Raw genomic sequence first — 23,180 nt, 5'->3', positions numbered from 1 at the left:
AGGGCACAAGTGAACAAGAAATTAACAAGAATACCCATGATATACCATGGATATTCTAGTAGTGTGCACTCCACTAGACATGCCTTGGTAAGATAGTACCCTAAAGAAGAAGTCTGAATGCCATAACATCTCACTAAAAGTAAAGTAGTCGAGCTAGCCAACTTACACCTCATGTAGCTAGACAAGCTCTATGGACAATTTCGTTGTGATACCAAGGTCTCTCAACTAGAGCATATGCATGTCCTTTTGTGTCCCCTCATGTGAGACCACAACACGAATACATCATGTCACTTGTCCTAGCATGAACTATGCTAGACACACTACTCCAAGGTTTGGTTTACCAAAATATGTGAACTCAATGACATATCAAATCCACCAAGAATGAAAAAGCATTAGCATGCCCTCCCTCCACCCTCACACTTACCCCTTTTGGCTACGAGCATGTGAGGGTGTGCACATCACTAGAGCTGAGGAAGATTGTCTACTCAAGCCATCAATAGGCCCCTAGTAAACTAAGATGATGTAGACATGTATGTGATCTCGTGGTCTGCCAAGCACAACCATGGCATGTATCGCATGAAGTAACAACATGTCTTCTGTATCTTTCTTCTTTGCGAATGTGACATTATGCCACACCATTCCTTATCTTCACCTTCATGTGCATGATCATCACTTTGCTGCATCATGATGGAAGCAAAGATTCCTCCTAAGATTAAAGCAATCCAGTACCTTCATTGAAAAGCATTGGTGTGCATTGGTGTGCACAAGAATACTCAACCACAACTCCATAAGATATGTTAGGATACTGCATCTTTGAATCACAAGGATACCAACACAATCATTATGAAGTGAAATGAGAAAGGAAAATGACTTGCATGTTAGCTTGGTGGGGAGAGAGAAGCAAAGGAAGTGTGTTGTGCCTACAAACACTTTAGCTCAAACAAATCAAGCCAAGATGCAACCAACAAACAAGACTCATATAAACCATGTCAAAAAGGAAACTCCACGTATAACACAATGTTAGGGGCACAACTAATGAGTGGCTTTTAGATGAACTCCACATGAACTCAACTAGGGCACTATTGTGGCCATATTTGTATATCATGTCAAGTTTTCCAAGAGTTTGGATTGCTACTATCCTAGCTTGTTGGAGGCTTTGTTAATGTATTAGTAAAAGAATATAAGGCCTTGGTTTGAGAGAGCTTAATTGTGGAGACTTATGGCATCATCATTATTTGTCTAGTGGATATGCATGGAACTCATAGAGTACAAGTCTAAAGACTTGGCCAAACAATATACTATTAAATATAGCTAACTTCAACAACTTTAAAAGGTGTTAAGCTATAAGGAAACTTTAATATTTGCTAGAAAAAACTTGATGCCTTGATAATTTAAAGCTCTACACCAGGTTATTATATGTTTCTTAAAATTCACAATATTGGGCCCATTGAAATTTTAGCCGTGTTAAAGATGTACAATTGCTATGCTGTTATTGTTTGCAATTTAACTTTGGCTACACTTAGAATTTCGCCCTCGCCCCCACCTTGGGCAAGCCTGTCTGGCAACCTTCCCTATATCTTAGCTCACCCGATCTTGTGTGTAATGTGAATGCAAGAAAACTAGTATACGGTAGTGAATTGCCCATATGCTAAAATACAAGAGCGAGGCAGCGCATACTGCATGGATGATAGAGCGCCTCTCTCTCTCTCTCTCTCTCTCTCTCTCTATTAAAAGAGAACCTATCGTTGTCTGTTTGTAAAGTCAGCAAGTTCACACTCGGACCCGCAGGATTCCAACCTAAAAGGTTTAAACCTGCAAAACGAGAGAGAGAGAGAGGAAGGGAGTGTGCTTCTCGCTTGAGGAACAGGAATGAATCGTAGGACAAAAGCATATACCCTTCGAGCCTTTTCCCTCTCTCTCTCTCATCGGTGTACTTACGTAGGCACGCAGAGTTGCACTAGTGCAGGAGGGGATATATAAGAGAGTCAGCTAGCTAGCTGGAGAAGAAGAAGAAGAGAGGATCCTGGCTTTCTCTGCTAATTCTTTCCTCGATTACGAAACCTCGCCAATGGGACAGACTATTGGGTACGGGTGTGGACGATACCAGCGTTATCCTCAGCTGGTGATGCTGATGGCCGCGGTGATGATTTCTGGTGGCGCTCTTGTTGTGGACGTTGAGAGTTGGGGAACTCATGGCCATTTCCTCGTATGCTCTATTGCACAGGCGAGAGAGAGAGAGAGAGAGAGTGTGTGTGTGTGTGAGTGTGTGTGTGTGTGTATGTGAGCGAGTGTGTGTGCGTGTTTTTCCCAATATAATTAACATAACACTCGTATTTAACTAGAGATGAAGGGCTAGTTAGTTTATGCTAGTAGTATGTGCATGTGTACTCGAGCTAGGTTCAATCCCTAGGGACGGCTCTGTCCCCATCTCCCTCACCCATATGGGAGTCTTGGCACCCTAATAAAACTCTAGCATTATGAAAAACTAGCAAGAATGAGATTTGATTAACCCGAGCATTGAGTGAGCTCTGACTTATCCCAATCAAGTTTTGAAACTAGTACATATTTTCTGTTTCCATAAAAACATACAAGCATTCACGTTGAAAAACAATAATGAGATATTTTTGTGGTTTTCTATCATCTCATTGTTTAGCTAGAAACGAGCAACATCTTCCTAGAATCAAAGTGGGGTTGCATTGGGAACATCTATACATGGGGGTTGACAAAGTAGCTTGTACAGTAATGGTTCAGCCTCATCCATCTATTTCTAGAGGCAAGTTGCTAAATTTTTTATATGAGATTATATAATAATGTATAATCAAATGCTAGAGCTTGTAACACCATTTTATAAGTTTGAGTACAACTTATGAGTGTATTTTCAACTTTCACAACTTGGGATTATATTGTGCGTAAAAAATGCTAGAATTTATATCATGGTCATTTTGTAATGGCAAGCATGACTTTTGAGTGTATTTTGGACTTTTGATTTCTACATTCTACATTAATGATAAGTTAAGCCAAACTTTTGTATCATTTATTTGACATACTATCTCCATATTTCACCGGCTTCTACAACCCATAGATACATGCTGCAAATTTTATTTTCAAAATTGTAGAAGATTTTATGTAGCTGCATATAAGAAAACAAGACAAGAGTCAAACTTCAAAATCCATGTTATAGATTGATGCTATCTTCATAAGCACCCCAAGTAACAAAGTATTAATACTAAATAGCATACGCATTTGTTAATTTTTTGCAGTCTATGTTTCACCAGTCTACCCTCAGTGCAGTCCAACTTTTACTCCCCAAATATGCAGGAGGGGAGCTATCAAACTTGTGCTCATGGGCAGACAATGTCAAACTCAAGTATCGTTGGAGTAGCCCTCTTCACTATATCGACACTCCTGATAACCTTTGCAATTACAACTACAAAAGTGAGATGAAGTAACATACGCTTGAAAATCTTTATGAAATAGTTTAAGTTTGCTTTCTTAAAGTCACGAGCTTTGTTTGTTTATCAAACTTCAACTCCTCAACTATGTGCATTGAGAAGTCCAAGCAATCTCACCATGGTTTCACATTATGACCATTTAATTTATATATGATTACCTGTTAGTTATCTCAACATAGTTGAATTCTAATGACTTTCAGAGTACTAGGTATCTCAACAGATGGGAATGTACTATTGTGCATTAATAGCCTAGAAATATGGCAAGCTTCATCATTTGAGTTGGCTAGCAAATAGGACACCTTATCAGGAACAAAACTTTGTAGAAACATGGTTTTTCATGATACAACCAAAGTTCATTGTCGACATGTAAACTAATCAAGCCTAGTATGCATTCATGGCACAATCCAAATTTAAATGTGTTGATAGTATTAACTTGCTCCATGTTACTAAATTCCATAGTTGTAATTGCATGTTGTTGTGACAATAAATACTAGCAATGGGAACCAATCATCTTGTTGAAGCCCTTATGTTGATGGCCATAAAATTTTGTGGCCTTTGAAAGGAGTGAATTGAGAGTTCCATACAATATACATTGTGAAGAATGGTGTAGGGGATTGCCATAATGAGGAAGATGTTCAAGACATGTGTGCAGCCGGTGCTATCAACAACTATACATCACAACTTACCGCGTATAATTCCATTTCCACACAATGTAAATCCCCTATAATCACTTTGACTACCTTGATCTGTATGCAAATCTACTTTATTTTTGTAGCTCACAACCAATCTATCTCAAATTTTCTTAGACAATTTGACTGAAGCATTACTCTTTTTGGCACATATTGTTGGAGACATTCACCAGGTACATATGATATGAACCCTTACATCTACTTTGCATATGCTTTTAATTTCTTTAGATGCTTTAGGGGTCTTAGATAGGTTCTCATATGTAAATCTTACCATGCAATCATGACATTTTTGTGACTTGTACATAGTTTTCTCCAGACATATTAGATGTCTCACATTTGATCATATGTGAATTAACATGTAATTAGGATATTTCTATGGCATGTATATACTTATGTTCACGTGCACACTCCTTGAATGTAGCCTTTGCATGTGGGCTTTACAACTGACAAGGGTGGAAATACGATCCTCATCCATTGGTACACTCGAAAAGAGAACCTTCATCATGTATAAATCTTCTTTTAATTTGAGGAAATGTATGCTTACTATTAGAAATTCTTGGCAAATATAAGGACCTTAAAAAAGTATATTTCATATAAGCCTCTCTTTAAGAGATATCCATCATTGCGGTGCAATTGTAGGTTTGGGATGATGAGATCATTTTGAAGGCTTTGGACACGATTTATGACTCAAATATACAAGACTTTCTACTCACAATAAGTCAAAACATCACGGTACTATAGGACAATGTCATCCAAATCTTATTGTAAAATGTTAGTCAACAATGGAGAGAGAGAGAGAGAGAGAGTGTGTGTGTGTGTGTGTGTGTGTGTGTGTGCACGCACGCGTGAGTGCATGTGTGCATCCAATCATATATACATGTATTGAACACGTACACATGTGCACACATACATGTGCATGGATGTATATATAAACATATACATGCATGTGCATATGTTAGTTCATACTCGTGTATGCAGATATCTATGTGTGGGTGTATGTTCGTTTTTATGCATGTAGACATCTATGTCCCCATATGTGCATCTATGCATGTAGGTAGTTTTGTAGATATGCAAGGATGGATGTGAGTCTTTAGGTACAGGTACGTTCATACGTATGTAGGTATGTACATATGCATCTATATTTGCATATATTGAGTGTTCATGTAGGTAAGCTTATATATACATTAGATGTGTGAATGTAAGGGTGTAAGGTCAAATTTATGGATGTATGCATGTGTAGATTATGCACAAATGAAACTTAATGTTTGTCGTTTGACAGGATGATGATATCATGCAATGGGATACTTGTGATTCAAGAAATTCTATTGCTTGCCCTAATGTGTAAGTTCTTAACAATATTCCCAATTAAATTTCGAAATCATGTTGGTATGGTAAGATCAAAACTTGTTTATATGTAATGAAAATCAAAACCTAAATATTTAGAGATGCATGGAGATGCACTCATGTAAAACAAAAGTCTAATATGAAGACATGATTCCATTGGCCTTAAATTAATCCAATGCATAACACACCGATTCAATATAAAGTATATAGTTTGTGTTCTTGTGTTGCTAATTAACAGATATGCAAAAGAGAGTATATATGATGCATGCCCATGGGCTTATAACGATGCCTCATCAGGTTCCTACTTAGCAGGTAACACATTTTCCACTAAGTAAGCTTTTAATAGGGTTTCAAACACATAATGATGCCTCTCAAGTTCCTACTTAAGTGGGTAACACATTTTCTACTAAGTGAGCTTTAAATATGGTTTCAAACAAATATTCATGATTATTTTGGTGTTCCTTTATAGATGATTACTTTGAATCACGGCTTCCCATTGTCATTAAGAGGATTTCTCAAGCTGGAGTGAGGCTAGCCTTTATCTTAAACAACATATTTATGTAGAATGGAAATGATGTCTTTTACTCAAGACCAAATTTGTCAATATTGTCAACATTAATTGATAAATTGATTGAAACATATTGATTGTTTCTCACTCAAAAATAGTGTGGCACAAGGGTGTAGTATAAATCATGCTTTTAAAATTGTGCCCATGAGGATGCTATTTCAAAATTGTTGAGGTGTACTATCTAACTCATGAAGTGCGCTATTGGTGATTGATGCAATCCTGTTTAGATAAAAAGCATAAATAAGGTGATATTCATAAAGAAATATATCTCCATTTAAAGTTATACCTAAATATGGATATATGTAGAGTTATTGGGAGCCATCACTGTTAAAAAGACTTATGGTGTCATTATTGTGAAAAGTGTTCCAAAGAAAAGTAAATATATTAAGTGAAAAGTATAATTTCTAGTTTTAAAAAAGTTATTTTGTATACTCAAGAGAGGAATGTCATTGCATCTTGTACACTCCTTGTACAATAGAGAAAAATAGTTGCTCTCCTTGCTTACATGACAAGTGGTTTCACTATCCACCCTCCTTATATATAAGACTTTCTTACTTGCAATAGAAGCCAAAAAGTAGAAACATTTGCTTGTTTCATTTTACATAAGATTTAAAAAACCACCATGCTTTTTTGCACATTTGATTGGAAATGCAAACCAAACACTTTGAATTGTGTGGCTTCATTAACTCATTGATTTTCAAGGTCTATAAAGTAATACGACAATACTATCTTCGTCTAGTTCCTTATGAGTTTGTGAAGAGCAACTAGGGGTATAAAAGATCCCTTCTCAAAATTTAGTTTATTATGACTAATTCATAAGATCCTTTATGGTGCCCCCTTGCCTTGACTTGGTATTAGTGATCAAAACATCAGCTAAGGAATCATTAATGTCGTTGTTTTTGGAAGTGGAGTGATTTTTTTAGTTTATTCCACACTTCATGAGCTAAATACATGGGAATGAATTTGAACTCACTTTAACAGCAACACCTACCCCTTGGTCAAAATGCTTTTAGTATCAATCACTTCTTCTTTGTGTATAAAGACAAGCCCAAAACACTTCAATCAAAAACCACCACAAAAAGGTCATACAAAGGTCATGACCCACCACTATGTCAAATGGCCTAAAACACTCAAATAAAAAATAACCACCTACTATAAAAAGGCCATATAAATATCATGGCCCACCTCTACATCAAATGGCATCAAATAATACACATCAGCTTTTGATAAACTTGCTAAATGTTGACCCCAGTGCAAAGAAAGCAAAAAGAAAAGTAAAAAGACGCAGGGCAAAGTGGAAAAAGGTGGACCAACTAAAGAAATAGGAGGAAAAAATGCCAAATGGCAAAAGCACAAGGACAACCTTAGAATTTCAGGGCAAGCACAAAAGATGAAAGGCACATTTTAAATATAAAGGTGCAGTCTAAATCCTTGTAAAAGAGCGCGAGGCTCCCTCCTCTGTGATTTGTAAATGTAGATGGACATGGGTGAAGGCACAATGCAAATAGAAAGGGAATAGGAAAAGAGGACCTAGGCTAAAATGGTCGGGCATGTAAAAAAGAGATGGGTGCCCAAAGGGGATTAGGGTTAGGGTGTTGTTTAAAAGGCAACAAGTGAATGAAGAAGATCATTCTTATGTGTGGCCAAAACTAGCTCTCCTCTTCTCTTCTTTTTCTTCTTCTTGCTTGCTTGAGCTTGTGCTTGAGAAAGGGAGTGTGAGAGAGTGAGTGTGTGAGGGTGAGGGACCATGGTGGAGAAGATTTCCATATTCTCCTCTCTTCTTCTTCTTCTCTTCTCTTCTCTTGTCTCGCATAGGGCAATGGAGCATGGAGCTTAGAGCTTGAGGATCTAGCTTGCTTGAGCTTGCACCTTAGATTGTGGAGCTACTGAAGTGATTGAGGGAGAAGAAAACTCAATCAAGTATGGAGGTAATCTCACCACACTTGTAAGTGTGAGAGCACATTACGGCTATGTGAAAGGTAGCCATTGCATTTGGCTTGAAACGCTTGAAACAATAAGTGGTCCATGGGTCTTGGCAGTCGAGCAAGAAGCTCCCACATTTTGGTTCCATTGTCGGGACCAAAAAATTCAAGCTTTGAGTGCTTGCGTGCTCCGAATCGAGCATTAAAGTAGGGTTTTCCCTGAATCTATGCTTGAGATAGGTAAGAAATGAGGGAGTTGAAGAGGTGTTCGATCTCCTTTGCAAGTAAATTTTTCTAATTTTTGGATTTAGGTGAGTAGATTAGATTAGTGTAAGTGGTTGCTTGTGATTTGAATGCATTTAGGTAAGGGAAAAAAAAAACAAGAGAAATACATAGTAGGGTGTCTATTGTGATAGTATGCCCAAAATTGGAAAAAAATAGGGAAAAGAGGGCTTCAAGGCATTAGAACAACAAAGAGAGAGAAGGGGAAGCAAAACAGCAAGAGAGAAAGAGTTTAAGAAGCCAAGAGAGTAAAGAGAGAGCTCATTTGTCATTTCTGAGTTGAGGGAGAGAGCTTGATAGAGAGAGAGAGAGAGAGAGAGAGAGAGAGAGAGAGAGAGAGAGAGAGAGAGAGAGAGAGAGAGAGAGAGAGAGAGAGAGAGAGAGAGAGAGAGAGAGAGAGAGAGAGAGAGAGAGCTACAAGGCTAGAAACCATTTCGTGCTTGGCAATCTTCACCACCACACCTTTGAGCCCCACAACAGGTAAGCTCTGAGTGTGCCTTTGTATTGATTAATTGCTTCCAATATCATAGTTGGAAGATTGATCTAGGCCGTGTGAGATTTGGTAAAATTTTCGTCGTTCTAGACCCCCAGCCACGCCAGACAGATTCCAGAGTCGTCCCAGTCCCCTACCACTCGGATAGTCCGAGTCACAAGTCCGATGGGACAACCAAAAACCATCCGAGTCTCACACTCAAACTGGAACAATATCACTCGAACCCTAGACTTAATTTGGCCTCGAACAGCCAAATTCTGACGTCCTAAAATCATCCACTCAAACGCTCACATATTCAGCCTCAGATAACTGAGTTCCCACTTTTTCTTGGATGGTTCATTCAAACTCGAACAACACGCTCAAACTCGGACATCTAAGCCTGAAATTCGAACGCTACACCTTGGATACTATCACTCAGACGAGGTATGCAAAACCCAGATTCTAGCAAATTGGACCTGCCCCAAGGCATGCAAAGGCTAAGCCCAATCTAGAAAACACCCTCGTAGGCCTCCAAACACGTAGAACAACTCATATGGTCGCACCACCAAACACGTAGAACAGCTCATATGGTCGCACCACCAAACTCACAAATCATGATCTAACGGCCCAGAAAACGACTGTGGCACTGACCCTCAGTCCCATGTTGTCTGGATGGAGACTCGGACTAGTTGACCAAGTCTGCTACCCCTCAAACCACATGTCTCTACTACCCCCCTCAAACCACACATCTAGGATGCTGTAGAGACCAGAACAAACCAACTAGAGTGGTTGTTAAACACACAAAAGAATCAGGAAAAGTATATGTTGTACTACATTATTTTCATTAGATTCACACACTGGAGTAATTAAACATTTGACACGCACAAAAAAGCTGATAGCCTGATTTTGCATGGCGCACTTAAGGAGCACACCACTAGCATTTGAGTGCTCATAACATTGAGAACTATTTTAATAACAAGAAATTCACCTAAGATAAGATAAGCTGAATGAACCCACTAATAAGAGGAGACCCCTAGACATTGAATAGCAGCCAAGGACCCCAATCACCAAATACTGAGAGACTTGAGGCACGATTAGGGATGTAGCTCTACTCCACTTGATCAATCTGATCAACTTCCTAGTTGCTCAAGAAGTCAGCAATATGTCATGAGCCAGCACCAACCTAAAAAATGACGAGCTTGACTTGGGAGAATCCCTAGGGTGACACACAGCAAACTGATGACCTGGTATAACCTACAAAACAAAATGGAGCATCATGGTAGACTAGTCTAGGAAATATTAGCCGATCTAGAGGAGGAGAGAAGATTGGCAAGGAAAGTGCTACAAAGCATGGCTGCCTACAGCCGAGAGCAACGAGCTCAAAAGCTGAGACAAGACATAGAAATACAGGAGGTCTAATGTGTCTTAGCTCTTGCCAATAGAAACATGATGGGACCAAATGCTAAGAGGGAGAGAGCCTTAGAGGTTGATCTTGCACTAAGTGATCTTCTCATGAAGTGACTCTTTGACAATACAGTTGCGGAGCAGAACAGAGCAGCCCTAGCAACTACTAGAGCACCCAAGACAAGGGAAAGAGTGTCAAAGGCAAGAGTTGGTGGACGTGAAGCTAAAGTTGGCTAGGCTTCAAGAGATGATGAGAAGGCTCGCATGACCTCACGTACAATGCATGCATTGCAGAGGAAACCAACTTCCGACCGAATGCACGGATCCTAGATCTAGATCCTATGCCAATTGCAATAGGTTTGGCCATGATGCAATGCATTGCCAATTACCGAGGCAGTCGTCATACCCATAGCCATACAATCAGCCTTGCTACCTAGAGAATAGACTGCCACATTATGAAAGGGGAGCCCCACTAGCTCTCCCAGCACCTAATGATTCAAAGCCAGCTGTCCCTATGATGGACATCAACCCCATAAGGATACCTAGACCCATCATGACCCATTCACCAAGTGATGCTCCAATACATTATGTAGAGGAGTCGAATGAGGATGAACAATATGTAAACCCTTACGTCTCGTATGACGAAGAGGACAATCCCATCTTGATGGATTTCAGACCAATGCCAATGATGGTATTGGGCAGGGGAAGAGGTAGAGGTTTAGGAGGCCAAAACTAGGAACCCATCGCATGTTGGACTTGTGGTCACCCACTAGGACACATCTCATCTCAATGCCCCAAAAGGAAGCAAGCCAATCGAGAAAAGACTGACTTGAGATGCCTTGAGTGTGGGATTACATACTTGTACCTTGAGTATCCTAGGCAGAAACCTTCCACTAGTTCGACTATCGTGCCATCTATACCATTGGGAATGTTCAGAGTTGAAACACTTGATGACGAAGCCACACCAATTCCATTGAATGTCATGACCTAAGCACAGACAAAGCATGTCCCTATTTCATTACCACGACCCAACAACCATGATGCAACCTCAATAGGGATAAGAGAAGCCATATAAGCCTCAAATCTCAATCTGGCATTCTCAGATAAAGAGGAGGATTATAAACAAGCTGCTAGGGCAACTAGTGAGTCCCAAAAAGTCACATCATCTCATGTTTTGTTGAAGAGTAGGATCCCACAGTTAGTACCACTCTACATGATGGCCATGAGCTCTAGTAATTGACAAATACCTATTGGGATAAAGGGCAATGCCTGTGTCCACCCATAAGGGCCAGGATATACATAATACATATACCTATCTAAAACATTATTGAGATACACTCTTATGTACCACAAAATCGTGTATCTCTATCTCTTCTCTCTCTCAACCTGCATCTCTACACAGAAGCTCCATTACAACTAACTCAACAATGTGGTATCAAAGCTTGGTTCGGGCAATAAGAAGCTTGGCATTTCTTCAGGTGTAAGAGCTTGAAGTTGAAGAAGAGTTCACTATGAACTGTCTGCAGGCAGGGCAACAAGATTTGAAGCTTCTTCTTGAAGCTTGAAGCTTCCCTCTTCATTTGAGCTTATTGGCAGAGCCATCATTGGCCACTTGGGAAACCTCCCCATCATCTCCAACACTTGGACTAGCATTCCAATCTCTTCATGGTTGAAGGCGTCATCAAGGTGGGTATGTAGATCTGGTTTTCAGCATGCTTAGGACCTACAACATCTACTCCTCTTCATTTAGCATCATGGTTATGCTCCAGACTTTACATCTAATGCTTAGCATTGAGCATTGAAGTGTAGTTTTACACTTGGGGCTTATATACATTTAGCTTCAGGTCTCAAATACACAGTATTTAGATATGTAATATATAGGGCAGCAACTATTTCTTGAGTGAATAATGCTTATGATTCACTTATGTGATGACTATTTGATGCCCATTGGGTGCTACATGACTCGGAGATGTTATGTCCATGATTAGATATCATTTTGGGATGACTAGAGTCATCATTTTTCTTGGTTTTGATTTGTTGTTGGAATAACAGGGATGAATGATATTTTGACTACGTATTCATTATCTCTTGCTTCTAGACTTGGTCTCGAGCATTCTAAACTAAGTATTCATGCTTATGGTTGATGTTACATGCTTGGATTTAATTCCAAAATGCATTTGAGCAGTGATTAAAGCTCAATTATAGATCAGCTTTACCTATATGTCTATTTCTATACATTCAGGACAACATACCTCATTGTCAGGAAATTTAATATGTTCTATGCAAGAACATTATGGTGATGTTTTGAGTAGCTTTCCATGATCTTTAGAGCTCAATCTCAGTTAATCTGAGAGGTTATTTCAGTTTTGAATTTTCAAGGCATATTTTTCTTGAATGTCAAGACTGTTGAGATATCGAGCTCCACTCGTGATATGCCAGGGTGACCGTTGTGCATTTATGTCACTGACTTGTCAATTGCAGATGCGGTTGGTACACCGCTCATGAATAATAGCTAGATGACAGCTATCCTTATCTACTCTAGTTCGTGGCTCAGTTACAGTTAGTTGAGTTTGGTTTGAAACCCATATATAGGGTTCTTCTATTTCTTTTGTACTTGAGTTCTTTTTGGCTTACACAACTAAGAAGAGGAAAACTATTTTTAGCCTCCACCCTTGTGTCTATTCCCCCATTGTGCAAGCAAGAAAGCTACAAGTGAGACTCCTTCCTTCTCTCCCACAATCTTGACATGGTATCAGAGCCTTGTTCGTGGTAAGGAGCTCAAGAAATCGAGCCAAGCTCGCGGCGTTCTGGTAAGAGGACCAGTGTTGCTTTCATTTTTCTATTTGGGAGCAAGTCTCTGCAGGTAGCACAGCCGGAAAGTGCAAGAGTGCATTGTCTCAGGTTGAGACGCCCTTCGCGGTGAAGCAAGAGGGCAGTATATACTGCGGGCAAGGGCTTTAGCCCTTGGTGACCCTGTTTTTTTTATTTGAGGCCATTTCGAGGCCTGTTTTGGAGGCGGAAGTTTTCTGCACGTACTCAGGAAAAGGCCTTGTTTTATGCTGTGCGACCACTGTTCTACAGATCGGTGAAAAGTTACCACAGAAATTGCATCGTATGCTTGTGTGCAGAGGCATTGGGAGTTACAGAATCATCCTTGGCTCCTGTTTATGCAAAATCGTCACTAGGAAGTGACTGTGTGGTCAAATACCACTTTCCCCAGTTTTGCAGATTTGCCCTTGTGAGGGTGAAACTGTGCTTTTTGCAGTGACAGAAATTTTTGCAGTGTTCTGTAATGGCGTCTGACTCTCTTTCACAGATTGTCACTGAAAAGCTTGATAAGAACAACTTCCAAGCATGGAAGTTCAGAATGACGAATTTCCTTATGGGAAAAGGATATTGGGAATTCGTTGCAGGAAATGAAGAAGAACCAGTTCTTCCTGATGTTCCCAATCAACAGCAAATGCAGGCATTTAAAGCATGGCATGAGAGAGCCAGGAAAGTTATGTATTGGCTGTCTATCAGTATTTCAGACTCTATGATTGTGCATATTCAGGATGCAAGTACGCCAAAGGAGGCATGGGATACTTTGTCAAAAATGTATAGCACAAATACGCAAGCCAGGAAAATGCAGCTCAAGCAAGAGTTGCATAATGTGCAAAGAGAAAGTATGAGCATCAATGACTACCACATGAAGGTGAAGAAGATTGCAGATGCACTTGCTTCCATTGGGTCGCCAATGGAAGATGATGATTTAGTTTCTGTGACCTTGAATGGTCTAGGAAAGGATTATGCACAGTCCCGAACATCCATTTCCGTCCGTGAAAGATTTCCTGATTTTGAGGAGTTGATTGCTCTTCTAATTTCTGAGGAGCAAAGAAATGGTGGTGCATCTTCGTCAGGAGGAACTTCAAAAGAAGTTGTCTTCTACTCAAATGCTGGAAGAGGTAGAGGCAGAGGTAGAGGAGGCCGATCTGGAGGCCATGGTAGAAATCAGAATATGTAGCAAACTCAAGAAAACCAGTCCTATGGAGGAGGACGTGGTAACTCTAGAGGCAGGGAGAGCCAAAGAGGTCGTGGTGGATGGCAAAGAGGCCAAAATGCAAACAGTAATGTTGAATGCTACTACTGTGGTAAAATGGGTCATATGGCTAAAGACTGTTATAAAAAGCAGAATGACATCATGAATGGAAAATTGCAACAAGGAAATTATGCATCTTCTAGTAGACAGGGTGATGACAGAAATGAGCATTTGTTTATGGTGCAGCACATGAACAATTCTGTAACAAGTGCAGAAGAAAGCAACGATGTATGGTATGTTGACTCAGGTGCATCAAACCACATGACAGGTCATGCAGAATGGATGGAGGATGCAAGGAAAATGAAAAAACCAGGATTTGTGGAGACTGGTGATGATACTCCACATCCTATTGTGCAGATTGGAAAAATTCCTTTGCCTATGCAGGATGGGAAAAAGAAATACCTGTCAGATGTATTTCATGTCCCGAATATCACCAAGAATCTGGTTTCTGTTGGTCAAATGGTTGAGTAGGGCTTGCAGGTCAGATTTAATCCTCATGGATGCTTTGTTGAGGATATGAAAAATAAAGGTCGCTTGATAGCAAAAGGAAAGAAGAAGGGCAGAATGTTTACGTTGGATGCAGACATGCCTGAATTGAGTGCAGTAATGTTTGCACATGGGATCGGTGTAGTTGCAAATATTGATATCTGGCATAAATGCATTGGTCATGTTAATGTACAACGACTTAAATCAATGCAAGCCCAAAATATTGTTGCAGGATTGCCTAAATTCAAGGTTGCAGAAATGCATAAGGTATGTGAAGCCTGTCAGTTTGGAAAACAGGCAAGGAAACCATTTCCTAGACATGTTCAAGAGAGTAAGAAGCCATTGGAATTAATCCACTCTGATGTGTAGACTACTAAAGCTGCATCTCTTGGAGGCTGTCATTATTTTGTCACTTTTATTGATGACTATAACAGAAAAGTTTGGGTGTATTTTATGAAAAAGAAAAGTGAAGTTTTTGGGCATTTCAAAACTCTTAAAGCTATGGTTGAAAAAGAAACATGCCTGCAGATAAAATGCCTAAGGTCAGATGGAGGGGGAGAGTACCTCTCAAATGAGTTTGCAAGGTTCCTGCAGGAGCATGGCATAAAGCAGCAATATTCATGCAGTCATACCCCACAACAAAATGGAATTGCAGAAAGAAAAAATAGGCATATTGGAGAGGTATCTCGTGCCATGCTCAACGAAAAATACTTGCCAGATTTTTATTGGGCTGAGGCAGTTGCTACAGCAGTCTACATAATGAACAGGACTTCCACTGCAGCAATACATGGCATGACTCCAGAGAAGAGGTATACTGGTAGGAAACCAGATATTTCTCATTTGAAAATTTTTGGCTGCATTGCCTATGTTCATGTGCCAGATGAGTTGAGATCCAAGTTGGATCCAAAAGCTGAGAAGTGTATCTTTATTGGTTATTCTCTGCAGCAAAAAGGATATAGATGCTATAACCCTTCTACTCGTAAGTTTACAGTGAGCAGAGATGTTGTTTTTGATGAGATGAGTAGCTGGTATAAACCAGTAAATGTGATTGATAATGTAGATGCACAAAATGGTAATGTTGCACAGAATTCTCAACAGCAGTCACAAGATATTAGTGGACCTGGAGCGTCCTCTAGCAGTGGTTCACATTCTTCGCCATGGACAGGCAGATTGAGATCAGGAGAATCTTCTCAAGGCAGTGAAAATAGTGGTATGCAGGTATCACGAAAAGGAAAAGAGAAGGTAGATCAGCCCGTGTTTGATGTGAATGCAGGTCACTCTTATGTGGATGGTGAATCCAGTGGCTCAGAACAGAGCATTGATGATGAGTTGGGTATTCCTTCTATTGTTACACCTGGAGTAAGGAAGACCACGGATGTTTTGAGAGCATCTTGGAGTGAACCTACTTTGCGCAGGTCTACCAGAGCTAGGTATCCTATGGATAGGCTGAAATATGATGGATTTACAACCATTCACTATGCATATATGGTCAAAGTGATACAGGAAGCAGAACCCACTTCCTTTGAGCAAGCCATGGGAAAAGAAAAATGGGAGAAAGCCATGGATGAAGAAATGGATGCCTTGGAAGCAAATGCTACATGGGAATTGGTACCTTTGCCTAAAGATAAGAATGCAATTGGTTGTAAGTGGGTTTATAAGGTGAAACACAATGCAGATGGTTCTGTGAATAGATATAAGGCAAGATTAGTAGTCAAGGGGTATGCACAAACATATGGCATTGATTATGAAGAAACATTCAGTCCGGTTGCAAGGATGGCAACCGTAAGAGCAGTCATTGCTATGGCTGCATCAAAGGAATGGTCTTTACATCAGATGGATGTAAAGAATGCCTTCTTGCATGGCGATTTGCAAGAAGAGGTATATATGGAGCAGCCACCAGGTTATGTATATGCTGTTCATCCTGAGTTTGTTTGTAGGTTGAAGAAAGCATTATATGGCTTGAAGCAAGCACCTGGAGCATGGTCTGACAAGATAGGACAGTATCTTGTCACTATTGGTTTTCAGATTTCCAAGGCAGATTTCTCACTTTATGTGAGAAAAACAGAGAAAGGTATTATGCTACTTGTCATTTATGTTGATGATTTGATTATGATAGGTGACAGTGATGAAGATATCCTTTATGTGAAAATGCTATTGAAGTAGAAGTTTGAGATGAAGGATTTGGGAGAGCTGCGTTATTTCTTGGGCATTGAGGTGATTAGATCACCAAGCGGGATACAGCTCTTGCAGAGGCAGTATGGATTGGACATGCTGTCCAAATATGGGATGACAGGCTGTAAGCCTATTTCAGTTCCTTTGGAGCAGAATGTGAAGCTGAGCGCAGATGCAGGTGAACTTCTGGAAGACCCTACTATGTACACACGCATAGTAGGAAGTTTGATTTATATGACTATTACCAGGCCAGATTTGAGCTATGCTGTTGGATTGGTAAGTCAGTTTATGTAGGCTCCAAGGAAACCGCATTTGGATGCGGCTAGACGCATACTCAGGTATGTGAAGTCCACATTGCAGTATGGACTGTTTTATGAGACTGGGGTTTAGATACAGTTGTATGGATACACTGATGCTGATTGGGCTGGTAGTATTTCTGATAGACGATCTACCAGTGGATATGTGTTCTCTTTTGGGAGTGCTGCAGTCACTTGGAGTAGCAACCTACAGTTGCCTTGTCGAGCACAGAGGCTGAGTACAGGGGTGCAGCAATGGCTGCATGTGAGGTAGCTTGGTTGCATAAGCTACTTTATGATATGCATCAGTCTATAGATGGACCAGTTGTCATTTATTGTGACAACATGAATAGTATACACTTGGCAAATAACCCAGTCTATCATGCTAGAACAAAGCACATTGAGGTGCATTATCACTATGTGCGGGAGAGGGTTTTACTAGGTCTTATTGATCTAGTTTATGTCAGCACAGAGGATCAGGTAGCTGACATATTCACGAAGGCATTGGGCGCAGAGAAGCTGCGCAAGTTCAGAGACCTGCTTGGTGTGTAGGAATTGGGATTGAGCTCGAGGGGGAGTGTTGAGATATCGAGCTCCACTCGTGATATGCCAGGGTGACCGTTGTGCATTTATGTCACCGACTTGTCAGTTACAGATGCGGTTGGTACACCGCTCATGAATAATAGCTAGATGACAGCTATCATTATCTACTCTAATTCGTGGCTAAGTTAGTATGCCACCTTAGTTAGTTGAGTTTGGTTTGAAACCCATATATAGGGTTCTTCTATTTCTTTTGTACTTGAGTTCTTTTTGGCTTACACAACTAAGAAGAGGAAAACTGTTTTCAGCCTCCACCCTTGAGTGTATTCCCCCATTGTGCAAGCAAGAAAGCTACAAGTGAGACTCCTTCCTTCTCTCCCACAATCTTGACAAGACTGCACTCTTGAATTGAAGGACAGCCACCTGTATTGTCAAGAATTTCAAGACTACACTCCTGAATTGCAGAAAGCCACCTATATTGTCAGAAATTTTAGGAATGCACTCCTACATTGCAAGACAACCACCTATATTGTAAGGAATTTTAGGACTGCGCTCTATTTTTGTCAGGAAATTGGTATGTTTACTGTCATTGAATGCTTTTGAGGCATTTTGGGCAATGAACTGATGTATGTTCTTGTTACTACATACTTGGGGATATTCCTAACATACTCTTGACTGGATTTTGGATCTTCCATTGCTTGGCATTAGCTATCATTTACTGTTATATAGATATTTGGCTGTGAATCATGGCTAACAGCAATGACAATCATCTTATGCATACCAAGAAGCTTGAAGGAGCACACAACTTTGCAATTTGGAAAAAGCAATGCTATAATATCTTGTTGCAAAAGAACCAAGCAAAGCCAATTAAAGTTGTAGAGTAGAATGACTAGGATGAGCTGAATGAGCTTGCACGCTCGACCATTGAGCTATCGATTTCTAATGCCTTGTTGTTTAACATTGAAGGGTTGGATTCTTATGACATTTGGAAGCAATTGGAAGAATTATATGCCCAGAAGAGTGTTGCAAGCAAAGTCTATTGGCTAAAGAAACTCATGGATCAGCCAGCTTGCTGCTTTGAAGTTCAATATTGATGATGAGTTCAAAGCTACGTTCTTGCTTTGCACTCTACCAAAGAGCTGGGATACATTCAAGACTGCTATGAGCAATTTTAATGCTATGCTTTTGTATGTTGATGTAGAGAGTGCTTTACTCATGGAAGAAATGAATTGGTAGAACAATGCATCCAATAAGTCTTCCAGTGCTTTGTATACTAGAGATAGATCACATCAGAAAGGAAAATCTAATAGCGACGGATGAAATAAATCACGTGGTAAGGATGTTTAATGCCATCACTGTGGCAAGAAGGGTCACTTCAAACATGACTACTATAAATGGTAGAAAGAGAAAGGGAAGGGCAAGAAGACGGATGACAGCAAAGAAGAGAAGAAAGAGAGTCAGTCTGCCAAGAAGAGCAGTGTAAAGATTGAAGAGGTGAATGTACTCAGCCATGAGAGTGACAGTGGGAATGATGTACTCTTTGTCTCTTCATGTTTCAATGCACATGTTTTGATAGCCGATACAAATGATGACATGCACACTTGGATTTTGGATTTAGGTGCCCCTTTTCATGTCACCCCTCACCGTGAGTGGTTTATAGACTATATAGGAGGTCGATATGGTGTTGTCCATCTTGGGGGGACAATTATGCATGTGATATTGCAAGCATTGGCAGTGTGCAATTGGAATTTAATATGGATCTATCTTCACTCAAAGAGCAATACTTTGTATTCTCTCCATGTATCTAGTGTGTGTGACCTTGTTGTTGCCATGATCAAGAAGCCAAGTGTTTCCTTGTAGCATGGCCAGTTGGGACACATGAGTCAAATAGGAATGAAAGTACTTTCTTGTTTGGATTACTTGCCTTGTCTTCATTATGCTGATTTTGAGCACTGTGATCATTGTGTTTATGGTAAGCATGCACAAACATCTCATAAAAAGTCTTTTTCAGTGAAATCTTTGCCTCTAGAGTTAGTGCATTCCGATGTATGTCAGATGCCAGGGTTATCTCTAGGAGGAAATAAATACTTTTTCATAAGAATTTTTGAAACTTTTCAAGCACTTCGTCCTTGCTACGAATTGGATAAACCCATACCTTCCAAGTAGCATCATCAAGAACCAGACTGATAAGACACTTAAGTGTCTTCGCTCTGACAACAATGGGGAGTATGTGTCCAAAACCTTTCACGCATTTTGTGACAACAAGGGGATAAAGAGGAAGCTCACATTACCCCTCATAATCCACCCAAAATGAAATTTCAGAGTGCATGAATCAGACCATACAGGATAAGGTCTGTACGATGCTATCTCATGCTGCATTACCCCATGGCTTTTGGGTAGAGACTGTTACGTCAGCCATTCATCTAATTAACACGTCACTGAACAGGTCTTTGGGGAGGAGAGTCCCTCAGAAAGAGTGGTTAGGCAAGCCACCTTCTTATGCTCATTTGCGAGTGTTTAGCTGTTGCAAGGCTTTTGTGCACATTATACAGAAAGAACAACACAACAAACTGGAACCAAAGTCCTATAAATGCATATTCCTAGGATACGACGATGAGGGTGAGATGGGGCATAGACTTTGGGATCCTGAAAAAAGAAAGATAGGACACAGCAATGATGTCATCTTCCGTGAAGATCACATGCATAAGCAACCCGAGAAGACTGAGGAAGTCAAGAGGGTTGTTTTTAGGGAGGATATACCTTTTAGGCAATCATTTGTGCCCAGTGGACATCAATGTATACCTGTTGTAAATACTCTTGAAAATGTAGAAAATGGTGTTGGAAATGACCAGCAAGATATTGCCCATGATACACCACAATTTTAGCCTGAAAACATGCAATTAAGACAACCTAAACTATCAAGACAACATGCTTGAATTTCAAGACAACAACTTGTAAATGCATATTGACAGGTCCAGGAGCCAACAAATGTAGAACCTTCACTATGTAGGTCAACCCGACCTTCAAGCCAACCAAATAGGTTTGTTCCTGGTGCGTAGTATTTTGAAAATTGTATCATGGTTACTAATTGTGGTGGTAAGCCGTCATGCTTCAAGGAAGTAATGACTAGACAAGATAGCAAGAAGTGGTTCGAGGCCATGCTATCGAAAATGGAATCACTTAATAAGAATGGTACTTGGGACTTGGTACAGCTACCTAAAGGGCAGAAAACTCTTCCATGCAAGTGGGTTTACAAGATGAAGGTCACTTTTGGTTCTTTGCCAAAGTACAAAGCACGATTATTTGCAAAGGGGTACAACTAGGAACATGGAATTGACTTTGACGAGATCTTCTCTCCCGTAGTCAAGATGACTAATCTAAGAACCATTTTGGGCTTGGTTGTAGCTAAAGATATGGAGCTCATATAAAGGCTACATTCTTACATGGTGATCTGCATGAGGACATATATATGCAACAGCCTGAAGGTTTTGTTGCTCAAGGCAAAGAGACGATGGTCTATAAACTAAACGGAGTTTGTATGGGCTAAAACAAGCACCAAGGGAATGGTATTATAAGTTTGATACTTTTATGCAGTCTCAGGGCTTTCAGAGAAGCCAAGCTGATCACTACTTGTACACTAACAAGGCAGCAGCAAAATGGCAGCTTGATTATCTTGGTTCTATGTGTTGATGACATGTTGATTGCTGGCAGGCATACTCATGCCTTAGATTCATTGAAGCAAAGCCTTCATGGCAGCTTTGACATGAAGGATCTTGGTGATGCCAATCACATTCTTGGGATGCGGATACTCAGAGATAGATCGAAGGGGTTACTCTATCTATCTCAGTAAGAGTATGCATTCAAGATTTTGCAACGTTTCAATATGGAGGGGGGAAAGCAATCGGAGTTCTATTGCCTCCATATGTGAAACTCAGTGCAGATGACAGTCGTACATCTAATGATGAAAAGACTGAAATGGCCAACATTCCATATACTTCAGCCCCCACCATTAGCAATTTTATGTATGCTATAGTTGCTACACATCTAGACATTGCCTTTGTAGTGGGAGTGGCTAGCAGGTACGTGGCAAACCCTAGCAAGAAGCATTGGGAAGCAGTGAAAGGTATTATAAGATACCTTGAAAGGGATGCACGAGACGTGAGAGAGAAGAGCACACACAATGTTGGTGCTGTCAACAATGTTATGATAGCCTTATTGCACTTTCATATATATATATATATATATATATATATATATATATATATATATATATATATATATATATGAATAAAGAATATGGGTAGTCACTGTACACAGACAGGGCCTTTTACCCCAACAGCCTCCCACTAAAAGGCCAATGGGCTAGGGAGTGAAAAAACAAAAGAAAAGAAAAGAGATAGGGTGAGGAATCATGACATCTCACCCAACGCCCAATCGAAAAGCAAGCTGTGCAAGAAGTGTTGGGAATCTTCAAGTCCAAGACATCCAGGAGGCAAGTGATCCCGCAGCTCCATACAATGAAGCAATCTAGCACAACTCATAAGTTCAAGGTTGTACATCATCATCACATCAGAGTAGCGCATAGCGTCAGCGTGGCGCATACAAGACAGCGGAGAGCATCCAAACTCTCCAAAGTCAATCACTGAAAGAGGGCCAGCATCCCGAACACAAGTCTGACAAGGTCTCAAGACAGTATGCAGACTCAGCGAAGCGGAAGACTAACATACAGCTATAGAATCAGCCATAACATGCATCAAGAGGCCTGAGAGGTGTCTGCGTCTCATAAAAGACAGCATGACAGTTGCATAGAACCTACTGGGCATCCAAATCCCAAAACCTGTAAGCCATAAAGTCACCATCTCCATAACCAAGGAGAAGACATTTGCGTGACATAGGCTCATGTGGCATACTGACAATGGCCTGGCAGCCAAATATCCTCAAGTGATCATAGGAGGGTCTCATACCACTCCATGCCTCATGCGGTGTAATACCGCAAGCATGACGTCATGTTAACCAAGTAGACTGCTGTCATAAGGCCTCAGCCCAAAAGCCATAAGACAATCCAGCTGTGGTAAGCATAGCAGCAACCTTCACCTATGAGGTTAGGCACATGCCATGAGCAACGCCATAATACTGGGGGCATAAGAAATCAATGCCATACTGCTGACAAGAGATCCATAAGCTGGGAGAGATAGCATAGCTCTCATAATCCATCTGCAAGCACCTAGGCCTGCTACCAGCAAAATCCATAAACCTGTCAAGCATAGTAACAACATCCTCAATCCATACCAAAGGGTAAGCCCAGACACGGTGGGTAGCATGATCCATGAAGGTCACAAAATATGACACTCCACTAAGGGACTGGGAAGGCATAGGTCCATGTACTGCAACATGGACTAGATCTAGAGGAGCATGCCTCACACGGTCGCCATAAGCCAAAGAGGCTCTACACGGACCATGAGTACAATGAGGGCA

At 40.5% G+C, this 23,180-nt stretch overlaps 1 protein-coding gene across 1 annotated transcript; it reads left to right on the top strand.

Moving 5' to 3' along the window:
* Positions 1-1,866: 1,866 nt before the first annotated feature.
* Positions 1,867-6,077, top strand: LOC148030695 (endonuclease 2-like). Its single transcript, XM_087687301.1, has 9 exons — positions 1,867-2,206; positions 3,261-3,435; positions 4,063-4,164; positions 4,259-4,314; positions 4,563-4,646; positions 4,781-4,873; positions 5,421-5,482; positions 5,724-5,797; positions 5,955-6,077. The coding sequence occupies exons 1-9, from the start codon at positions 2,069-2,071 to the stop codon at positions 6,047-6,049; spliced, it is 879 nt and encodes a 292-aa protein (XP_087543427.1). The 5' UTR covers positions 1,867-2,068; the 3' UTR covers positions 6,050-6,077.
* Positions 6,078-23,180: the final 17,103 nt, after the last annotated feature.

The sequence above is a fragment of the Lygodium microphyllum genome, chromosome 10 (genome assembly GCF_053477565.2).
Source record: "Lygodium microphyllum isolate KBCC chromosome 10, Lygodium_microphyllum_v1.1.10, whole genome shotgun sequence".
NCBI lineage: Eukaryota > Viridiplantae > Streptophyta > Polypodiopsida > Schizaeales > Lygodiaceae > Lygodium > Lygodium microphyllum.
Note: the sequence above shows the minus strand (reverse complement) of the source record. Positions and strands in the feature narration are given on the sequence as shown.